Source organism: Mixophyes fleayi, chromosome 2 (assembly GCF_038048845.1).
Source record: "Mixophyes fleayi isolate aMixFle1 chromosome 2, aMixFle1.hap1, whole genome shotgun sequence".
In the NCBI taxonomy this organism is placed as follows: domain Eukaryota; kingdom Metazoa; phylum Chordata; class Amphibia; order Anura; family Limnodynastidae; genus Mixophyes; species Mixophyes fleayi.
The window spans coordinates 167,180,582-167,202,834 of NC_134403.1; the positions used below are offsets into that span (position 1 = coordinate 167,180,582).

At 38.2% G+C, this 22,253-nt stretch overlaps 1 protein-coding gene across 8 annotated transcripts in view; it reads right to left on the reverse strand.

The window, feature by feature from the left end:
* The window catches only part of MSI2 (musashi RNA binding protein 2), a 474,426-nt gene extending 462,572 nt beyond the window's left edge, over positions 1-11,854 (reverse strand). For 2 of the 8 annotated variants that reach the window (XR_012688009.1, XM_075194928.1), the window contains exons 1-5: positions 11,423-11,853; positions 11,010-11,050; positions 10,673-10,754; positions 9,744-9,828; positions 6,252-6,293 (exon numbers count right to left, since the gene is read on the reverse strand). Coding sequence is in view for 6 of the 8 variants with exons in the window: in XM_075194928.1 (XP_075051029.1) it covers positions 6,252-6,293; positions 9,744-9,828; positions 10,673-10,754; positions 11,010-11,050; positions 11,423-11,484 (312 nt within the window). In the remaining 2 variants the exon portion in view is untranslated. Of the gene's footprint in view, positions 1-6,251; positions 6,294-8,175; positions 8,249-9,743; positions 9,829-10,672; positions 10,755-11,009; positions 11,051-11,422 lie in introns of those variants that run through there. The other 6 variants (XM_075194929.1, XM_075194930.1, XM_075194932.1 and 3 more) reach the window with 6 other exon arrangements.
* Positions 11,855-22,253: the final 10,399 nt, after the last annotated feature.

Below are 22,253 nucleotides of genomic sequence, written 5' to 3' on the forward strand. Positions count from 1 at the left end.
GCCTTAAAATTGCAACCTGTAACTTTAAGGAATAAAATGTTTCAAATGAAACACTAATCCGACAACATAATCCGTAGCTAAAACACAAGCTCCTTGCCCAGCACAAAAATAACCCAACCTCCTTTTTTCTCTCTCTCCCTAATTAATATTAGCTGGAGCTTAGGAAGAGGTAAGAGGGCCTCAGGCTGTTTAACCAATTAGTTACATCTATTTTTTAGCACAGAGGAACAGGCTTTATCATTCACTTGCAGCATAAACGTATCTATATCAGTAACTTTTATTGAAGCCTTGTACATTATTAAGAATGTTTTGTTAACTTGCTAAATTCAACAGCATGTATTACAACCCAAATCTCTCAGATGGAGATTGTGCTGCAACATTATAGTGTAAATACAAGCTCACACAACCAAGAGACTGTGCAAAACATCACCTCACCTCTCGTGAACAAGCTTCAGAAGTGCCAATCCATCTTTCTGAAATAATGTGTTATAAAGAACAGGCACTATTTTAACATCACACTCCAGATTGATCTACACAGAAGAACCACACATTGAATATCATTTACGATACTATAAATGGATCAACATGAACATCACTTTCTTCTCTGGCACTTCAAGTTCATAATCTAGTCCGAAATGGATTCGGATAAAGGCCCATGAGAAAGCTACAGGGCCCTAGTGTCGATTTTAAAATTATATATTTGAGTAGCAAAAACATTTAAGATGGTTACTGCAGAAAAAACACAGACACGTTTTACTTTGCGAGACACATCCTAGAGCAGTGTTGGCTTAGCTTTGACACTCCAGGTGTTGTGGAACTACAAGTTCCAGCATACCACTCCTGCAATAAGCTGCTATATATTGGCAAAGCATGCTGGGACTTGTAGTTTCACAACACCTGGAGTGTCACAGGTTAGCCAACACTGTCTTAGAGGCTCAACGTTTAGGTAGGCTCTCTGAATTTTAAGTCACCATACTTCTTGATCTCCAATAGTCTATTACTCAGAAGTAGGGTCAACTCAAATTCAGTGTACTTATTGTGTGATGCAGTTTGTAACTGCCATAGTTACTCAAGGTAGGACAGTAATAGAAAGAATCCAAAGAGAAAGTGCATTTATGTAATTGTATGTATTTCAACTGATGATTATATCACGATGGGCGGCTAAACGTTTGTCACAAAATATAGCATAATGTTTAAAAAAAACAATTTTCTCTTAGAATTTTAAGGGGGTGGGGATTTAACTGGCCGCAAGGTGTTTCCAGAACAGTCCGTGGAGACACATCGTGACGGAGATTTTCCTTCAAAATCTTTACTCATTTTCCCTTGTGCCCCATACAACTGTGAGGGAAAATGAGTGGCAATTTTAGGCAATGTCTGGCGGTAACTCACGGCTAATTGAAAGTTCCCCTAACAAGACATTTGAAAAAAAAATTGCTATTCACAGCTTTTTCTTAAATCTGAAGAGCTCATTTATTTTTGTTTATTTATATAGCACAACACTGTACATCAGTTCCTGTCCCATTGGAGCTTAAAACCTAAATTCTTTACTACACAAACAGACACAGACTTGGATCTATATGGTCAGAAACCAGTTAACCTACAAATATATTTTTGGAGAAAAACCAGAGCACCCAGAGGTAACCCACACAAACACGTGGAGAACATACAAACTCCATACAGATAGGGAGCTCATGACCCCAGCACTGTGCAGATGCAATGCTAAGAGTTTTGTATGTTGTATTATGTTGGGGGTTTTGTCATGCCAAATCAAAACATCTATAGAAAGAGACCCTTAGGGCTTTATTTCAAGGGACAAATCAATCTTTTTGTAAGTACATATTAATTACTTTTATATTTAAAGATGTCCGCACATTGATGCAATAAACCTTATAAAAGGTTGTCCACATATTGCTGCAGTGAGTGTTTGCTACAATTCATTAGGTTTTATGCTTTACAGTACCTAGAGATTTAATAAATCTTACAAGATTTTGCATTTAAAGCCCAAAACTACAACACATGTGCTCAAATTCAGTAGTTACATTTTTATTCTGCAAAAGAGGGAGAAAATGGACAATAGTATAAGGATACAAAGCACTGTACACTTCCCTCTTATGTTGCTGAGAAGTTATTGTTTTGATGGCTAACAAGATAAAATAGTGAGAATATTTTATTGTACATAAAGGTTGAATATATAAGACTTTATATATTAACTTTGTTCAGTGATGCAACCAAATAAGATTCGGAACGATGTATTCTCAAATTCGGATATACATGATTAGCATGCACTCACGTTGGATACTACTGCCTCTACCTATGTAAGATTGAGATTGTTCCGTAATAAATGTGGCAATGCCAATCTTACTTTGTAGGCATGCTCACATAAGACCAATAACAGGTGCAGCACTGAATCCATCTACAAAGCTGCATCAATGAAATCAGTTACTTATATAGCTCACTGACAACCACTCTCTTTAACCATACACAGAGAATGTCTTTTGCAGCAGAGACATAGTGGTAAATATTATTGCTGGAAGAGACAAAAATAGATTGTATTAAGATCTAGCGTCATGAAGAATTAAGCATAAAACATCTTTACAACATTATACAATTTGTGACAAATGTATATTATGGGGGAACCCACTTGGTCATGAAGTTCTGAGGAACATTGGGCCGGTGCATTTTTACTGTTTATACGGTAAAAATACCTGCTCATTTTTGCTCGCACCTCTATGGGGCGCAAGCAAAAACGAGGGATATTTCCGTGGGGAAAAAAAATCTGCGCGCGGTGTCTTGCGGCCATTCGATACCCCTCGCGCAGCTTTTTTTAAAATTGAAACTCCCCCTAAATGTGCAAAGTGTTTTGTGCATCTTTACTTGTTACATTTACTTTTAAACAGCAGTAGTCACCTGTTCCACATTTAATCAATTTACCTTCAATACCTGCAATTTGCATTTCCTCCTATGTAGTAAAGGAGAATAGTAACATCTTAACATTACCATCACCTATACAGAGAAACAGTGTAATACTTTCCACCAATATTGTATTTCATTAGTCACATACTGTTAATAAAACTTCCTTATTCCTGGCCCATGGAGCTCAAAGAAATCAACTATTTCTAGAACATTAATTAGTAAGACAGCCAGATAATTGCTCTATCAAGAAAAAGAGTCATATATCCATGTAGTTCATTACATTCTCCCTGCTGCAAGTAGAGATAAATTATGTATTTTGTATAAGCTTAATATAAATAATATTATTCTAATCACAAATCTAACAAAGAAAAAAAGTGTTTCAAGCCCAATCAATAACAAGAAAAACACCAAAAAGTTCAGGATGCAAATGAAATTTTAAAAAGTTGACTAAAAGGTGTATTATACTTTAGGGATCTTTCACATACTGGTTCTGACAACAGTTATGTACAAACGGCAGATGTGTCCTATATAAATGATCCATCCCTCAGTCACACGAATGCTGGAGTCCAAAATATCAAGCAGTCTGAATTTAGAGATCAAGACAGTATATCATTTAGAATGAACACACGTAGCATGCATTGGCAATCATGATCTATTCAATCATTCTAGGCCAAAACTGCAGTAACCAATAGTGACTATACAGTTAGGTCTGTGCATCTTTATCAGATGTTACGCGTGTGTGTGTGTGTGTGTGTGCGTGTATAGAGTTAAATAAGAGTGGCATTTATAGTTCTAGATTAGTAAAACCTAAAAACATCTGTAGTACAGCCTGACTAATGTAAAGTGAGTAAAACTACAAGTACCATTGCAGAGAAAAGTCAGCTATAAAAGTTTACCTCTATTTAAAATAGCTACTAAACGTTTGTGTGACACTCAGCTCACGTGATCACGCACATCCAATGTACTAAAAGCAGGCAGCTTGATGTGTCTCAGGAGCACAGTGAGCATGCTCCTGACAGTACATGGGATGCTCTCTCTTTCATTAACACATTAATATTCATAGCTGCCTAGAAGACTTCATGCTGGCATTATTAAGAAACTATAACTGTTTTAGCTGTGTGTTGCCTCATCAGATATTAACGTGCAGTTTTGTAGGCGACAGGTCCACTTTACCTTTAGATTATAAGCCGATGTATATGTAACTTGGCCAAGGGCCAAGTTACATATACATAGGCTTCAAGAGCCAATAATGTTTCCATAATTATCATCTCTATATACAAATTAAATACTTAGTGTTTATCCGTTAATAGTTTTGCAGAAGAATTCAAAAGTCATTGCTGCCCATACTTAAATGACATTGCAACCAAAATTTTCTACCCCAAAGATAAAAGGACCCCTTGTGTGGATGCCGCTTTCTATTTTAATAAATATAATAAGAGGCTCTGCTCCAATATTGTGAAAAATGTAGCAAATAACCATTTTAAACACTGGTCTATACAGCATAATGAAAAAAAGATAAAACTCATTATACATATTGTCCTACCTAACATAGGCCAGGAATCCCTAACTGCAGCAATAACCAAAGTGGAGGCACAGACTGCCACAGAAGATTAGGGACAGTCAAAAACATGTACAGATACGCAATGGCGATTATATTTTAAAGGACAGTTACACAAGTTTCTCAAACATTTACCTGCATTTTCTCATCTAGTTTGTATGTATAATCACAACACATATTTGGGAACCACTGCTGTAAAGTATCCACGGAACAAGCTAACCGAACATTCCAGAAAATGTATGAAAATGACCTGAATACTATACAGGGACATTATCTCTTTACAAACTTTTGTGTTACAAGACTTGCTCAACAAGTGCAGAAGATGAAGCAGAGCCAAATATTTACTTTATTTGTATTCATGGAACAATAGCGAGAAATGTTAGGCTTCACCCATTCACTGCCGAGGGAGCTGGAAAACTACAGGAGGACATGACAACCAAGTCTTTAATGCAAAATCATATTGTGGCCACACCACTAGGACCCAGTCACTTGGCCTTTATTATACAATTAAAAGGCCAAATTGTCACAGATTCAGTCATTTGTTTGTGGGCAGGTATAATAACCATAATCACAAGGGCCACAACCTTTCCTATATGCCAATGATCATACACAAAGTCTAAAGTGGTATCTGGCAGACAGGATTTTGCATCCTGTCCAACACATGCAAATTACAATCAGATAATCATTTTGTGATAACACACACACGCCAATATATGGCCAATCCGGTTCAAATTGTCCACAATGGCAAACAAAACATGCAATGTGCTTTTTTTTTTTATACCTATCGAAGCTAAGCATGTAGTAGGTAGCTGAAAGTATTGATACAACACATTAAAGGCAGACAACACAAAAGCACGAGTTGGTGCCTTAGGGCTAGATTTACTAAGCTGCGGGTTTGAAAAAGTGGGGATGTTGCCTATAGCAACCAATCAGATTCTAGATGTCATTTTGTAGAAAGTACTAAATAAATGAAAGCTAGAATCTGATTGGTTGCTATAGGCAACATCCCCACTTTTTCAAACCCGCAGCTTAGTAAATCTAGCCCTTAGTCTTTACTTTTTAGATCAAACGCAGATTATAAATATATATATGTATGAAACTGTTACTACTCTAAAAAGGAAGTCTATTTCAATACTATGAGTGGTCTCGGACACTAATCTTCAGACCACCTTTAACCGTGTACTCCTACCAACAAGCCACAAGTCAAACTTAATACACAAAATTAATTAAAAGCCACCATCAGCAAAATATTTCTGTCATATTTTACATATGAAACTTATCTGTGAAAACATATTTAATATGCCCAAGTCAAAAAAAAAAAAAATCAAAAAAAAAAAAAATCAAACTTCCCTAAGCATAAAACTGTTGTAAATATAAGCGAGAGAAAATATTAAAAAAAAATACAGAGTAGAAAATAGTGTCAAATACTTTGTGAATTGCAAATTTGTAGCCTACTGCATTTTCAAACACAAATTCATGGCCAAGCAAAGAAACTTGATTTCTCACATACAATCTTGTAAACAAAATAAAAAAAAAAAACAGAAATATAGATATCAACCTTTATAAGCCAATCACACTTTGGCCCAGGAAGGACACAGTTAAACTGGAGCCTCACACCACAACTCTCCTGTAGTTTCCCAGCCATATGCTGATACCCCTAAGACGCCATGCGCTCCAGCTTTATAAGCTTTCATCTCCAATTCCCTGTTTGAAACACGAACTGCCTGGTAACAATGACTCTCTGTGTGCCGAAAATCCTATTATTGATCCTCCTACTTACCTTGGGCTGCGCTCTTCTGGGAAATGCAACTTTAGGGTCAATCTGAAAGGAACAAGGAGGGAGAAAAGAAAAAAAATACAAAATAAATCAGTGAGCGACTTGCATTCATTTTTTTCCCCCACCGAGATTAATGGCTCATATTTAAGGGTGGTATTATGAACATTTATCACATAACTGTTGGAAGGACATAATGGCGTACACTGTAATGCTCTGCAGCCCTGACAAAGTCAAAGGGGTTACTAGCCTGCTAGAAACACTGGAAAGTGAAATGACATTGATTTCCTTTATTAAAATGTTATGATAAATTAGAACTCCGAGCACACAAGACCCAGTGATATCCGTGTAACAAAGTGCTTCTCTACCGCTCAGTGTGCTGAACAGATGTTTAAGCCCCAGATCTAAAAACTTAAAAGTTATTTGCATGTACATAATGCACCACTCTGCAGAGGGATGTTCAAACAATTCTGAATAGAAACCTTCACCCAACAGATTAATCTACGTATATAAAAAAAAAAACCAAAAAAAAAAACCTCAACCCTTTCACAGCCAAAACCGTGTGTTGTCTGCAATGCAAAATGCTACCGTTTCAATCTAACCACTGATAACATGTATAAATACGGATGCCAATACCTGCTTCAAAACATAAATCCTTTCTGCTAAAAACCAACATGCAGTCTATTACAGTTTAGTAATAAATAAGTGGATTTTCCCTAGAGGACTACAAATAAGTAAATGTTGTGTCTGGCAAAAAAAAGCTATGTATAAGCCTTCAAAATGTGTCTGCGATAAACACACAATTCTAAGCAGTGACACAGAAATATGCTGCAATAGGTTTTTCCTCTCCCAATTTACTTGAAAATTACAGCTATGTATTTAATAATGGGGCTACACTTTCTAATAGATCAACAAAAGCGCAACAGGTACAGATCATTCCTGCATATAGAGCAGTTACTTTAGTTATTATAACAAGAAAATAGCCACAACTTTGGCAATGGTGTCATTGCTTTACAAAAAAATGCAGGATTTATAATTGCTACATAACAGAAATGGTAAAGTGTTTTACCTTTATCACAGCAGCACAGAAATGAATACACACACATGCAGGCAAATCTTAACCCAAACCTAACATTTTCCAGGGTTTTACAACTACAAACCATAAGCAAAACAAAAGCACTTACTAAACAAGTGTATAAGTTTGTGGCCTAATTTAAAGTAAAAAAAAAAAAAAAAAAAGGTCCAGAATAATATTGTGGTGTGATACAGCCAAGTCACACTCCGGGGAAGTTCCAAGAGCCAGATGATAAAATTTGGCATAAAGGGTTAAGATAAATTATGCAGAGCCTAAAATATGAGCAATTAATCCTTGATCGTCCTTTCATGAGACGAGAGTCAAATATACTTCCAACCAACATTATATTAACAGTGGGGGAGGGGTAAAAACAAAAAAAAGAAGGAATGCAACAGGTGAGTCTCTTCCATACAGGCTACCAAGGAACATTTTTAAAGTAGTGATTCAAACATTTATATATAGACACTTCACTAACTCAGTAGTTGACAATATACTAGAAGATTTTAATTCAAATTTAACATTTCTCGTTCTTTAGATCTTAAAATGAGAAGAGTGGTTATCAGTCATGTTTTGAGAATATATATATATATATATATATATATATATATATATATATATATATATATATATATATATATATATATAAATATAAAACACCTTTGATGCTTGCATGGAAAACACTCACCTCCTGAACACCTGCTACTAATACATTCAATAAACTTCTACCAAGAAATAAATGAGTTAGTCAGAGACAACATCTATTTACTTATCTACAAATCCGCTAGAAAAAGAAAAAAAAAAAAAAAAAAAAAAAAAAGGTCTATAATACTAATTCTGAGGGTTATGGGCCATTACCTAAAATCAAAGCTTTTAACGCAAGCGTAAACAAGAGCGGGGACTCCGTGCCAAAAACCAACCGAGCTGCCTCCTGCACTGAATGTTGAAACATGAGTCAAAGACTAGATAACGCTACATTAACAATAATCAAGAACGTGGTGAAGAAAAAAAAAAAAGCAAAACATACCATTAGCTCTTGCGACCTACTCTGCCTTGCTTTTCACTTGCACTGAAGTGCGCCCCGAGAGCAAAAAACTAGGCCTAATTTTAAAGTCACTCAACCGACCGATATTTTACTCTCAAAAAGGGATACATTTTTAAATGTGATTAAAAGTTGATTTATTATATGGACAGAATCACTTTACATCTCAATTTAAATCATTCAACACTAAAAAAAATAAAAATAAACAGATGATGAAAAAATAAAATAAAAATAAAATCACAACATCAGCTACAAATAAGATGTAATGAACAAGCAACATAAATGGGGGAGGGCAATTGCAAAAATGTAGCACCTTAGCTGCATGACCTTAGGTGGACTAAAGGGTATTATAACAGACCAAATTATTTTTCTGTTGTGTGGGAAAATATTGATGAGACAGATAGAAATATACACACACACACATACTTAGCAAGAATATACAGACATAGGTATATGTGCACATATCTAGACAGGCCAATGTGCAGTCACCACGGCAAATAGTAAAATCCATCCAATGTGTTAGTGCTAGTTCTATTCTGAACAACGCATGTTACTTTGTCTGTGCAGAGATCATATTTTATATCTGGGACAAATCTTACTGAATGAATACACAGTTAAAAATCTGACATTTAACAGTTGTTAAAAAAAATCCTTTATCTAATCAGTGTAATTAGCTCACCTTTCCCTCCTCATTAAGCAGGGCACCAGCAATACAGGGAATCTTTTGTCAGTGTCCCTTTTCCAAGCTTTGTTAAAGCATAATTAAACTGGGTAATAGGGTGCAAAGAAGGCTATGATTTCTACCCTTTGCTTTGCAAACACAGGAGAATATAAGGGAGATGCACAGACAGCACTGGTAGAAGTGTAGTAGTCACTGAAAAACTGGGATTATGCATATTGAGATCTGTAGGTTTCAACAGCAAAACAAATAAATTAAGGCAAACAATGAATGATCCTGATTTATTGACGTAGAAAAATAAACCTTATGATCTTAGTCTACCTTCCTTAACCTCAAACCTTAATATAGTTTGATAAACTGCTTATCTGTTAAGGGGGGGGGGGTCGGTAAATAACTAAAAAATGCGATCAGCACAAGTCTTAAAATCTGACATTTATAAGCAAAATATTCTCTCTTATCTCCAACTGTAAATACTGAACACTAAAGTATTGCATTAAAAGTAGTAGCAATGTACAGCCAATGAATGAAGTAAGCAAGGTGTATTGCTAAAACTTTAGCCTGATCACACATTAGGTCCACAATATGGACCAGGAAAATTACTTGTTCTTGAAAAGTGCCTGGAACAGACACAACATTGCAGAGAAACACACGTCAACAAAAATAAAACAAGACATTAAATTTGAAAAGTAAAAAAGCACAACATACCGTCTTGGAATCTAATTCATGGTGGGGTTGAGCTAATACTTTATCTACACTTGCAGGATCTGCAAACGTAACAAAGCCGAAGCCTCTGAAATCAGACAAAGAACAAGAGAAACGACAATGAGTGCTAAACATGGAGCACAGAAACAACATGGAAAGAATATAAAAAAAAAAATACTCATTTACAGGTTTAAAAAAATAATAATCGCATCAGAGGTGAAAGGCTAGTCACCCTCTTGTGTTTTGAAAGCAGCAGTAAGTACTGGGAGAGGATCAGAGAATATAAATTATGACAAGAAAATTGTTTTAAACAGGTTTTTATGGTTTGTTTTTAACATGCTTAGATTTCCACAGCATGCAAGGTAAATTGTGATATAGGGTGATCATATAGGCTACAAAGAAAAAAAAAAATATATGAACCTTAGTGTGATAAAACACAACTATAATCATATTTTATAATGCAATGGGAATCGTTTTAAAATTGGAAGAGTACATCAGCCACCAAAACACTACCAGAGCATGTAATAAAGATAAATAAAACAATTTCAGAAATCAGTGTTAGACCACAACTTTGGTACTGGGCAGAATGGTGATTATAAGCAACTACTGCAACTCTTTGATTGGCACTTCCTCTGAAAATTTAGAGCTTCTAACAATGGGGAAAACGATAATAATTAACAAACATTTTTCAAACAGCCGGCGGCAGAAGGTGTTTAAGCACAGATTAAAAAGCAAACAAAGTAAGTCTTGTGATGACCAGCCAGAAAGAATTTGGAAACAAGGCAGTGAGGCAGGGGGGTGTGTGCGCGCCTGACAACTGAAAGGTATAGCTGGAGAAAGCATCTTCCCCTTAGGCCACTTCTCCAGGGGACATATATACAAGACTGTTAAGAAGTTAAAAGATGCTATTACAGAAATAGAGCATGGATTACCTGGATCGTTTTGTGGTGGGGTCCCTCATCACCATGCATTCTCTGATTTCTCCAAATTTGCTAAAATAGTCTCTGAGGCTATCTGTGAACAAGCATGACAGCTATAAGCAATCAGCTATCAAAGGTTACAGTAAAACACAGCCCACCCCCATCCATCCCATGTTTAAAGAGCCCCAAATAGCGATAGGGGTCGAATAGAGGACTCAGAAAAGAGAAATAAATAAATAAGGAGAGCGAGAAGTGGGAGGCAGAAAGGAGAGGGAGAGAGGAAGGGAGAAGAGGAGATAGCTGGGACCGTATAACAAAGACCTAGAAAGGGGTATTAGAGCAGCCTTACCTGGGGAGGTCTGCCAGCTCAGGCCGCCGATAAACATTTTACTAGAAGGGGAGGAAAACAGAACACAAGTGAGCACAGATGTCAGATCGGCCATTTTGACGTGTAACTTACAAAAGCTAAAAGGGAGAGAAGAGAGAGAGGGATAGAGATAGAGGAGAGGGTGATCTGCTGGTGCACAGACACATGAAAGGGGGGAGGCCCCTTCTTGTTATGAAATCAAACACTAAAAAGGTGTAACTAACAATCAGGAAAGGTAAACAGCACAGGGGGATGCATTGCATGCCCCCCACCCCCCCTACGTGTCTCCTCTTCCTCACACCCCCCTCGTGCACTTGTCCTCTACAGGAGAGGGGGCACATCTATCCAGGCAAGGGGCAGTGGCTGTGGGCAAAACACCATCCCATGCAACTTACCCGGGGTCGTGCTGAGAATCGTTCGGACTCCCAGAGGTGGCCTGGCTCCCATCTGCCTCCATATCCCCTCTAAACAGTTAAAAAAAATAATAATAACTAGATGAAAAAAATTAAAAACAAAACCCAAAAATTAAATCCACAGAAGCAGCAAAGTGTGGTCAGGGAAGACTGGCAGTAGTCCGGCTGACATACATAGACACAGTGACAGCCTGTCCTTACTCCTGCACTGGGACTGTGTATGAGTGTCTGTCTCTCAGTCACACAGGGAGAGAGGCAGCAGCTTACAGAGGAGCCGCTAAGAGAATATTATTGAGCCGGGAAGAAGCTCGTCACACGTGGGATCAGCTCAGCATTGCTCTGCCTCCTTCTTCCAGCCCCTCCTTCCCCTCCTCCCAGCGCGCCGGCCGTGGGAGGGCTTCTAGAACGTGGCGAAGCCCATCCACGGTGACATCACGCTCCCATCCCACCTGCCTGGCTCCAGCTTCTGGGTAGTAACAATAATAATAATAATGCCCGTGACGTGCTACAGTGGAATTAGCCAGTGCCTACGTCCAGCACCTTGCCGGCACCAGCTGCTAAATATAGAGACAGCTGTAGTCAGCTCTGGAACGAATTTAGCGCGTAATGTTCTTTTTAAGCAGTGATAACAATCACAAGTAGCCAACTCACTTGGCCATTGCCCAATGGGGGATGATAGGACTAATAGGAAACAACAGCTTGCTAAACACTTGTTATGTTTCTACATAGCAGTATCGCGAATTTCACAAATACACGAGTGGCGTCTCTCTCCTTTACAAACTTATAGGGACAGACAGAGGTTCATATTCACTAATGTATACTACTGACAGCATTACAGTGATGACGTCTGTCATTACTTATCAAATTACCTGCAATCAAAGGGTTAAAAATGCGAAGCATTGAGGTCATGATTACTGACTTGGAAATCCATGTGGAAGTTATTTTAAGATACTGCACTGTATGCATGTCTAACGTGGAGGTAATACGATGTGTGCAGATCTCATGATTGGATGGCTCATCTCTTCTTCACGTACATTAAGGTATTTCCAGATAACAAAGAAAATGCAAGGACATAACTGGAGCTACTGCTACTGCAGCCCAAACAGATGCTCTGGGGCCCAGTTCGTCTCTGCCCCCAGTCTTCTGACTTCATCCAGGCAGCTTCTAATGATTATAACAAGATTGTATGTATACAAGCAACGAAGTTAAATTGCTAAAGATGTAAACTAGTGTGTTTCAATAGTGCCTATTGTTGTGAGGAGGAGAACGTTTTGGTTTGTATGACTTTAGTGGAGCTGTGGCTTGATGTCCTTCAAAGTTCTGTTATAGGTCCCATTATTCTTTTCTTTTTTTATTTGTTTATTTATTTATTTATTTTAAATCTTTACATTTTTTGTATTTTCAAAAAGAAGCAAATCTTATAATACAATGTTACAAACAACAGATTCATCCGAGTATGTTTTCTTATATTCACATCATCCGTATACAGATAATTGAATTACATACTGAAGTAGTAGTGAAAGACACTAGTCATCCATATATTTCAGTTGTAGAACAATAATTCAAATTTAAACAAATTAAATTAAATTACAAAACAACTAAACAAAAAAATATATTTTTATTTTTTACCTTCATTTTTTTTATTGTGGAAATAACACATACAACCAATATAGGCTATATGCAAGTGAACAAGGAAGACAAACACACACACAAAATATAGACAACCCAATCAGTATATGAAATAGTAGGTTGAAAACATAAGACAAAATACCATCAATATTGTTCACACATTCTTACTAACATATTCAGTGTTGTAGGATGGGGAGAGAAGGGAAGGAGGAGGAGGGAGTGGTTATCACGGATAGAGCACAAAACTTAAAAATGGTATGTGAGGTGAAGGGCTCAGCCTGTGGAAGGGGTTGGCGGAAGACCGAACTCTGGGCCCAAACAAAAATTGTAATAATAAATCCAGTTAAAATATATCCTAGTTGTGAGAGGGTTTCCACAAAGATACCTATGTCTGCCTGCCAAGAGTACATAAAAATCATGGGGGAGGCAGAAGGGTGGGGGGTGCCACTATTTTTTAATTACATGTAGTGTAATTATTTCTCACATAATAACTATTTTTTATACAGTAAAATATTCTCAATATATCCTTGTTTATCTACATACTGGAATTTATTACAGAATCTAAAATAAACTGTATTGTTTAAAATTATCCATACACAACAACAAAGCAATGACAAGTATTGGTTAATTTATCAGGGAAAATGGTAGTGCGCATCCTTGGAATTGACATAACTGTATCCTTGCTTAGATCAGCAAGAAGAGCCATGCAAAATATACTGATTGAAAAATAAGTATGTTTTCTATATAGTGACCCTTTTTTGCTTGCAAGCAAATACAAAAAAAAAACATTTCTCAGCATTTTTCTAGTCACAAATTAAAATAAAAATAGCTTTTCACCTTCTGTGTTCTCTCCTTTCTGTCAAGTTACACATGAATACATAAGTTAGTTTTATGAGTTCCACCACATTTACAATGTGTACAGAAAATACAATTACACTGATCAATAAATGTAAAGATTGCCCATCTATAAAACTAGAATCATTATTCCTGGTTTACTCCTGCTTTGTTTTCTATTTATGTAATAGTCCCCATACAGTGCTCTCATAGATCTTTTAATAAAAGACAAGGATGCATATATACAGGACTTCCATCCAGGTCTGGTCAAATATGAAAGTTAGATTTCACTACAAGATAATGACAGTCAAAAATGTAGTAATGTAAGATTTGTTATTCTAGTATCTACACTGCCTGCAATGTACATGAGTGGATAAATGCCTGTGACAGATATATGCAGATATCTGCAGAAAGCACCAGTGTGCTACTACCCTTAGGATATTATCACACAAACTATTAAAACACTGTATTTTAAGCAGAGTACTTAATCACTTGGAACTAGTGATGTTGCAGGTGTTTGTGATGTAAAACGTGAACTCAAGATAAATCGCGTCAGACCTTTTTCCAACTTTAATGTGACCTTGCAACTAACAAAATTCAAGTGAAAAATAAATAAACATTTTCTCTTTACAGAAATTGTGAAAATACAAAACCTGCAATACTCTGGTTGCATAAGTGTGCCCACCCCTAAACTAATCCTTTGTTGAAGCACATTATGGTTTTCTTATAAGTGTGAGTGTTTTTTAATTAGTATCTATCAACTCTGCACACTTGGATATTGCAATCTATCCTACTCTTTCCTGCAAAAAATGTTGTGAGGGAATCTCCTGAATTGAAATCTTGGTTCTGACTGGGCCATTTCAAGACTGTGATCTTCCTTTTCTGAAGCCATTTCTTGGTTGACTTGGATGTGTGCTTTGGATTGTATAATTTTGAAAGTTGAAATTACTTTTTGTTTTCAGCTGTCTGACAGAGGCCATTAGGTTTTGTGCAAAAATATCTTGAGGTTTGGAGCTATTGTTTATGATCTCTACGATGACTATAGCCCATGTCCCAGCTAAAAAGAAACAATCTCGAAGCATGATGCTGCCACCCCCATACTTCATAATCATCATCATCATCAGCGCCTATTTATTTATATAGCACCACTAATTCAGCAGTGCTGTACAGATAACTCATTCACATCCGTCCCTGTCCCATTGGAGCTTACAATCTAAATCCCCTAACATACACACACACACTGACCGAGAGAGACTAAGGGCAATTTAATAGCAGCCAATTAACCTACCAGTATGTTTTTGGAATGTGGGAGGAAACCGGAGCACCCATAGGAAACCTACGCAAAAATGGGGAGAACATACAAACTCCCTGTCCCATTGGAGCTTACAATCTAAATCCCCTAACATACACACACACACTGACCGAGAGAGACTAAGGGCAATTTAATAGCAGCCAATTAACCTACCAGTATGTTTTTGGAATGTGGGAGGAAACCGGAGCACCCATAGGAAACCTACGCAAAAATGGGGAGAACATACAAACTCCACACAGATAAGGGCATGGTTGGGAATCAAACTCATGACCCCAGTGCTGTGAGGCAGAAGTGCTAACCACTAAGCCACCGTGCTACCCACAACTTCACTATAAGTATGGTGTACTTTGGGTGATAAGCTGTGTTGTTCTTGCACCAAAAGTGTCTTTTAGAATTCAGAGCAAAAAGTTCCACCTTGGTCTCATCAGACCTTAAGACATTACCGACATGGTTTGGAATGATTTAATGTTTTTTTCCCAAAAATTTAGACAGGCTTGGAAGTTCTTTTTTGTAAGATATTGCTTCTGTCTTGTCGACCTAACCCATAGACCAGACATGGGCAGAATACAGGAGATTGTTGCCTCATGCAGTGATTGACCAGATTGAACACGGCTATATCAGTAAAAAAGCAACCAAGAAAACTGCATGGAAAGCCTACAATATCAGGTGATCTTTATTTGGGGTTAACCACAGTAACTTTAAATGCTGGCAGGTGTATGCTAATAACATTCGAACAAGATTTTGAATGTGGTTGGTTAACTCTGAACACAGCCCTGTTATGAAAGGGTGTGAAAACTTATGTAACAATTGTATAATAGGTCCTTTATTTTCACTTCTTTTTCCTAAAAAAAATACTATTTTTTTTTCAGTTTAATTTTGTTGTTTGCAGGCTTGTACATCACAAACATCTGCAATTTCAATAAGGGTGTAGACTTTATATGTCATATATACATTGGTTGTAGTGGTTGTTATATCTACTACTGCCTTCATTGTAAAACTATCAAACTCCATTCACTTACATTTCCATTACATTTTTTATACTGCCACTTTTATATTTCCATACCGCCACTTCTACATTTCGGCTTCAACCACTGCACCTCGGATTTTACTGCAACCAACACTAAGCAAGTCAGCTGCGGTTGCTGACACTATAGCAGGGGATTCCGAAGTGTGGGGTCCCCTGATATAATGACAAACAAGCCCCAGGCTGGTCAGTATGGGGCTGAATTCCCTAGGGAGTTGGGGCCCACAAAGAAAAGTGCTGGCCTCTCTCTAGGGGTACCCAGCCCCGTGCTGAAAGCACTAGGGCTCTTCACTATTTTAGTTTTTGGAACTACAGGTCCCAGCAAGCCTAGGCTGCTATTAACAGTCTGGGCATGCTGGTGCTTGTAGAACTACAAGCACCAGCATAATCAAGGCAGCCAGGCCATGCTAGCACTTGGAGAACCACAAGTGCCAGCATGTCCTGACACCCAGGGCCCTCTGAGTCATGGAGTGCCACAAAATAAAATTTAAACCACACTCCTCGTGCATACCTCATCTTTTTTATTAAAAATGTAAAAAAAGCTGATATATTTACCAATATCTGTGTCCTTCATATTTAAGGGATCCAATCTTGTAAGCTTTTAACCCAATAGACTTGTGTCCATAATAAAATTCCAGGTCCTGAAGCTGTCCAAAAAAAGCCACATCCAAGGTCCTGGAGTTGTCCATAAAAAAATAACCCTCCAAAAAAATATTCCACAGGTGAAGAAAAATAAATATTTTTTTTCTTGCATTTTGAAGAACCCCAAATAATCAACTCGATCCGGCTTGGCAAAAAAATAAGCCTGCACAGACGACGAGAACTTTGTTCCTGTATGCAGGAACAATCGCTGCATAATGAAATATGAAAGACACAAGATTTATTTATAACCTAGGGGCTTTACCACACTGCTATAGTGCCAACAGCCCCGGCTGGTTTGCCCGGTGCTGGTTGGAGTAAATTCGGACCCCATACGCCCGACTTTGCTCTGACCAGCACTAGGCTGGCAGAACAAGGGTTAATATCATTTGAAGGGGTTGGGTGCCACACTTTTTTGTTTCAACAGCTATCCTTTACAACTGTCTAGTGCTGCCGCGTCCGGTGGCTGTTATGCCACGAGACCCGCTGCAAGCACTTAGACTAGACCACTAGCTGGTACAGGAGATACGGGTGAAATCAGCTAACTTATCAGTGCGCTGGAAGCTGACTTGGACGTTCTCTACACGGGAACGTCCTTACTGTATATTGCCTACGTTCATCCTCCCATTCCCCACCCTTAAAACGTATGCTGCAGTAAGCCTTTTTATATTTTACAAAAAATTAGTCAGACCTGTGTATGTGCAGAATGATATTGCAGAGGATATCCTCAAAATAGGCAGATATGTGCCTTAATGACTCAGGCCCATGGTGTTACTACATTACAAAGATTTTAGACATTTTCACTACATATGAGGAAGTTAAGTAGGACACTTTTTTTTATAATCCAAGGGCCGTAGCACATTTATTATAGATGAAGTCAGGTAATTGCAGAACATTTTAAAACCACTTTATTTCCACATTTAACAGACAACACAATTGTTATGTATATTTTATGTGGTGTAGGTTGTAGCTACCATTTATGTAGGATTTACAGCTATATTGTGCTGAGAGAGAACACGTGGAGTCTATAAGTTGAAGAAAAACCTGCAATGTGACGTCTTACAAATATTATCATAGTTTCACAATCTTTGGAGCCTATGTAGTAAACCTTCAATTGGCGTCTATTTCCTGAAAACAGCAGTTTTCGGGGAATAGACGCCAATTGAAGTATTTGCCTCATCTATCATAGATATCTGCTGCTTTGCTCTTTTTTTCGTAATACATAGCAGTCCCCATAGACATCTATGTACCGCAATTTTACAATGAATCAAAATGGATTTACACATACGGTAATGTACGCCAGCTCAGGCTGACTTACATTACCGTTTCTGTTATTTTGCAGCACTATTCAGCTCTGCTCCGAAGAGCAGAGTTTTACAGCGCATGTGTGGAGGGATCACATGATCCCTCCCTGTCACACACCGCTCTCTGCAACAGTGAAGTGCAGAGAAGTTGTCAGACGGAACATGCGCACAAGAATTCTATGGACCGCACAGCAGCTTCGGGAGCGAAGAGACAGTGGAAAGGTAAGTTTTTAACTTCATAGGAACTGCAGTTTTTCGTGACTGCTGCTCCCGTGGAGATTTTTTAATAAATATGAGAAATAGTTCAATCCTTATCAATACGATAAGGGTTGAAAGCTATTTTCATTTTATGCAGCTGTTGGTAAATGTGCCTCTTTGAGAGACAAAATTCTGTATTCCTACATTGAATAAAAAGTTATATAATGTGTCTACATGTTCTAACTGTTAGAAATGTTATCCTTATTTGAAGGGGACAAATTATACTTTCTCAAAGTGCATGACTAGTAGATGAATATATTTTGATGTTCTGAAAGTACAAAAGTTAGAGGTGATGGAATTTATCACATGTATTATGCCCACTGGTCCCTAAATATATAAAACCTGAATCTGCAGCCCACATGGAGTGTTTTATTGCCTCATTGTATGTGTGTTTTTAGCTTCCTTTATGGAATTTATAACCAGTGAAAGAGGAAATATATCACACATGTTTCAATTTGCTTAAATAAATCCAGTTTCGCTTGAAAATAATAGTTGAAATGTTACTTTCCTGTGATTCCTCTAAACATAAAATATGGAGCAATAACATAAATGTAAACTGTGAAAAATATAACAAGAAATATTAGGAAGTAGGAATGTATGGGATGGAATTAGAAGCAATCTTAACCATGAAATTGTAATTTGAGGAAAATTAGTCTTCAAATCAATTGAAACGTGCAAAAAAAGCAACAATAATTTCAACACGATTCTAGATATAACTGTCTTTTAAAACTTTTGGCAAATTTTTCTACGATTGTACAAATTATCAGGGTGTGTTCTTGCCAAGAGTTTATATGTTCTTTGCATAATCATAATCGGCAACATTGGAAGTCTACAAGCCACGAGAACCATTAGATAAGCTTGCATATTCACATGGATTGGTACGCAGAATTCAGTCATTGGGCATGGTTATAATCTATTTATTCACTGAACTATTAGAGCGCCCTCTCTGAGTATTTTCTACACTTGCCAACAAGAAGTGACCTCAGGGGGCGGCTGCCACCTTTATCCTATGAGAAAATGGCTATGCGTGATTTATCTTGTGAAAACCTGTGCCAATTTATCATATATTTTCCTAATTACTGGCACTGATTTATCAAATAGCGTCTATGTGCCCACTATATAGTCTATTTTGCCTTTCTTTCTTTTTGTTAGCAATGTACAAATGTGGGATTTGTATTCTGTCATTAAATATACCATACTCTTTTTCATTAACCATTTTTGCTTTTTTTTTTGTTCAATAAAAACACAGACTCTAAAATAGGAAATGGTAATCCTAATATTTGAGGTTTGGGTCAAATGACATGTATACATATATACATGTCAGTACACATGTATACATATAGTGAATGTTTTGGGGAGTTTGTCTATAAATCCACCACAGTTAGGTAAAGAGGCTTGAAAAAGTATTCAGCAATCCAATTAGCTAATTAGCTGGCCACACCCAAGTAAAGGATATTGGAAGTTTTGTTCTAAACTTGAAAACTTGAAGGGATTGTTATATTCAAGGCTGAGCATTTATCAAAATTAAATTTAAAGAGAACATTTTCAATGCACTGTGTCAGGACCATGTTGTCTCCTGGGTGGGCTTCCTTAGACACAAAGAAATAGAGATGTAAGGTACCTGGAGGATGATATCCACATTTATAGGCCAACTCTCCTTCTGAGCTATTAGATTTCACTCTGCTCAATCCTCAGTCAGTTTTCTATATACTACACAACTCACTCTTAGGAACAGCAAGTAACTGTTTTTTTAAGCAGTGTTTTTGGTGTCTTTTACTGGTGCTGTTCTGCAGGCAAGTCTGCTGTGTTTTCTTTTAGTGAATGCAGTTGCATGCTTTTATAAGATCTGGGATTGGTCTAACTTGGTGCTAATTGATACCAGGTGCTTTTAATAGCAACTTGTTTCATTCAGACCTTGACAGTTATAGCATCCACATTATCATTTCTGTACTCCTGTTCTGTACTGTTCTGAGTAATATCTACTTACCAGTATCTGACTGTTATACCCCATTCATACTGCACCAAAAACCTGGGTTATCACCAGAGTAAGCCCAGACAACCTGGGTCGAGGTGCAGTATGAATGGTCCCAGGTGTAGTTCCCCAATCATCAGGCCTGGGAATTAGACCCTGGTCTTTTGGTGGGGTAATTCCCGGGTCTGCCCCGGGAAGCCTGCACTATGAATGGTACAACTCGGGCTTTTCAACAATGTTGAAAGTAAAAAAACCAATATTAAAGTAAAAAAAAAACAACCCAAAAAATAACCACAAGAGGAGCCAATCAGAGCTGTGATTTTACCATGAAGACCCCAGGCAGACCCGTGCTCAGTATGAACGCGGTCTTCCCGGAATTTGACTCCTGGGGAGGCTCTGCCCCCCTCTGTTTCCCGGCAATATCCCGGGTTCATATACCCGGGATATTGCTTGGGTGGCCGTGTGAAAGCGGTATTACTTGTGACCCTGACTATCCTTTTTTCTGCCTGGACCACTGCTATTCCGCTGACGTATTGTCTGGCTGAAAAGCTCCCTCTTGCTTTGCCTGGACATTACTGACGCTACTCCTTTTTCTACTGCTCCTGCTTTGTCAGGTCCTGTCAGTACTTGTGTTGCTCCACCCTGCCACAGCAGTACTGGTCAAACACTGGAATTGCAGCTTGCACATGACTTTGTGGCTCACTATGCTACTCAGTACTCTACTGCCAAGAGTAGTACAGGTTAAACTTGAGCACTACGTCTTTCCTGTTCCATTATCCATAGCTAATGCATCAGTATTGATGCATCATCTATTCCATTGGTTGTGGTACACTCAAATCAGTCTGCTCATATCCCATTGTGCGAACCTATACCTGTTAAGTTACTACTACTTGAGATTAAGTCCTAGAGACAACTAAGTACTGCAAACATTGCTGTAGGTGAAGCTCTCATCAAAGTCAGTTGTGATAAATTAGCAAGTAAGGGTTTTGTGACACTCACACTCTGCTCAGTCTGGGGATTGCAGGCTTAGTAGAAAGCAGTGACCATGATGTGTTGTTGTAAAATGCATATTAATAATCAGTGCAAGTTCCCGCTCCTTGCTTCTGATCCTCAATAATGTACTGTTTTTTTTTCCCAATTGCCTTTGATAAGGTTTCCATAAATAAAACAAAAAAAATGAATAGAAAAGCCTTTGTGTTTTTATTAACAGTACATATACTCACTGCACCTATGATTATATTGTTTTATTTGAGTGGCAACTTGTATTAACATTTGCCATCCAATGCAGATTTTCATATCATTAGATCAGCGGTTCCCAAACTTTTGCAGTTCACGGCACCCTTAGAGTCTTCTTAATTTTTTCAAGGCACCCCTCCAAAATAATTACTGAGCAGTGCTGTTTTAGAAGTAGTTGGGTCAAAAAAATTTAATAAGTATTTAGGTCAGGACAGAAATACTTATTTAGTTGTATGCAAAAATGCCCCCTCTGCATCCAGACACACTGCCTCTGCATCCAGTCACTCTGCCCCCTTTCATGCTGCCCCCTCTGCCCTCTTACATTGCCCCCTCTTACGCTGTCCCCCTCCTCTGCCCTCAGTCACGCTGTCCCCCTCCTCTGCCCTCTGTCACGCTACCCCCCTCCTCTGGCCTCTGTCACGCTGCCCCCTCCTCTGGCCTCTGTCACGCTGCCCCCTCTCACGCTGTCCCCCTCCTCTGCCCTCTGTCACGCTGTCCAGCTCCTCTGGCCTCTGTCCCCCTCCTCTGCCACGCTGCCCCCTCCTCTAGCCTCTGTCCCCCTCCTCTGCCCTCTGTCACACTGTCCCCCTCCTCTGCCCTCTGTC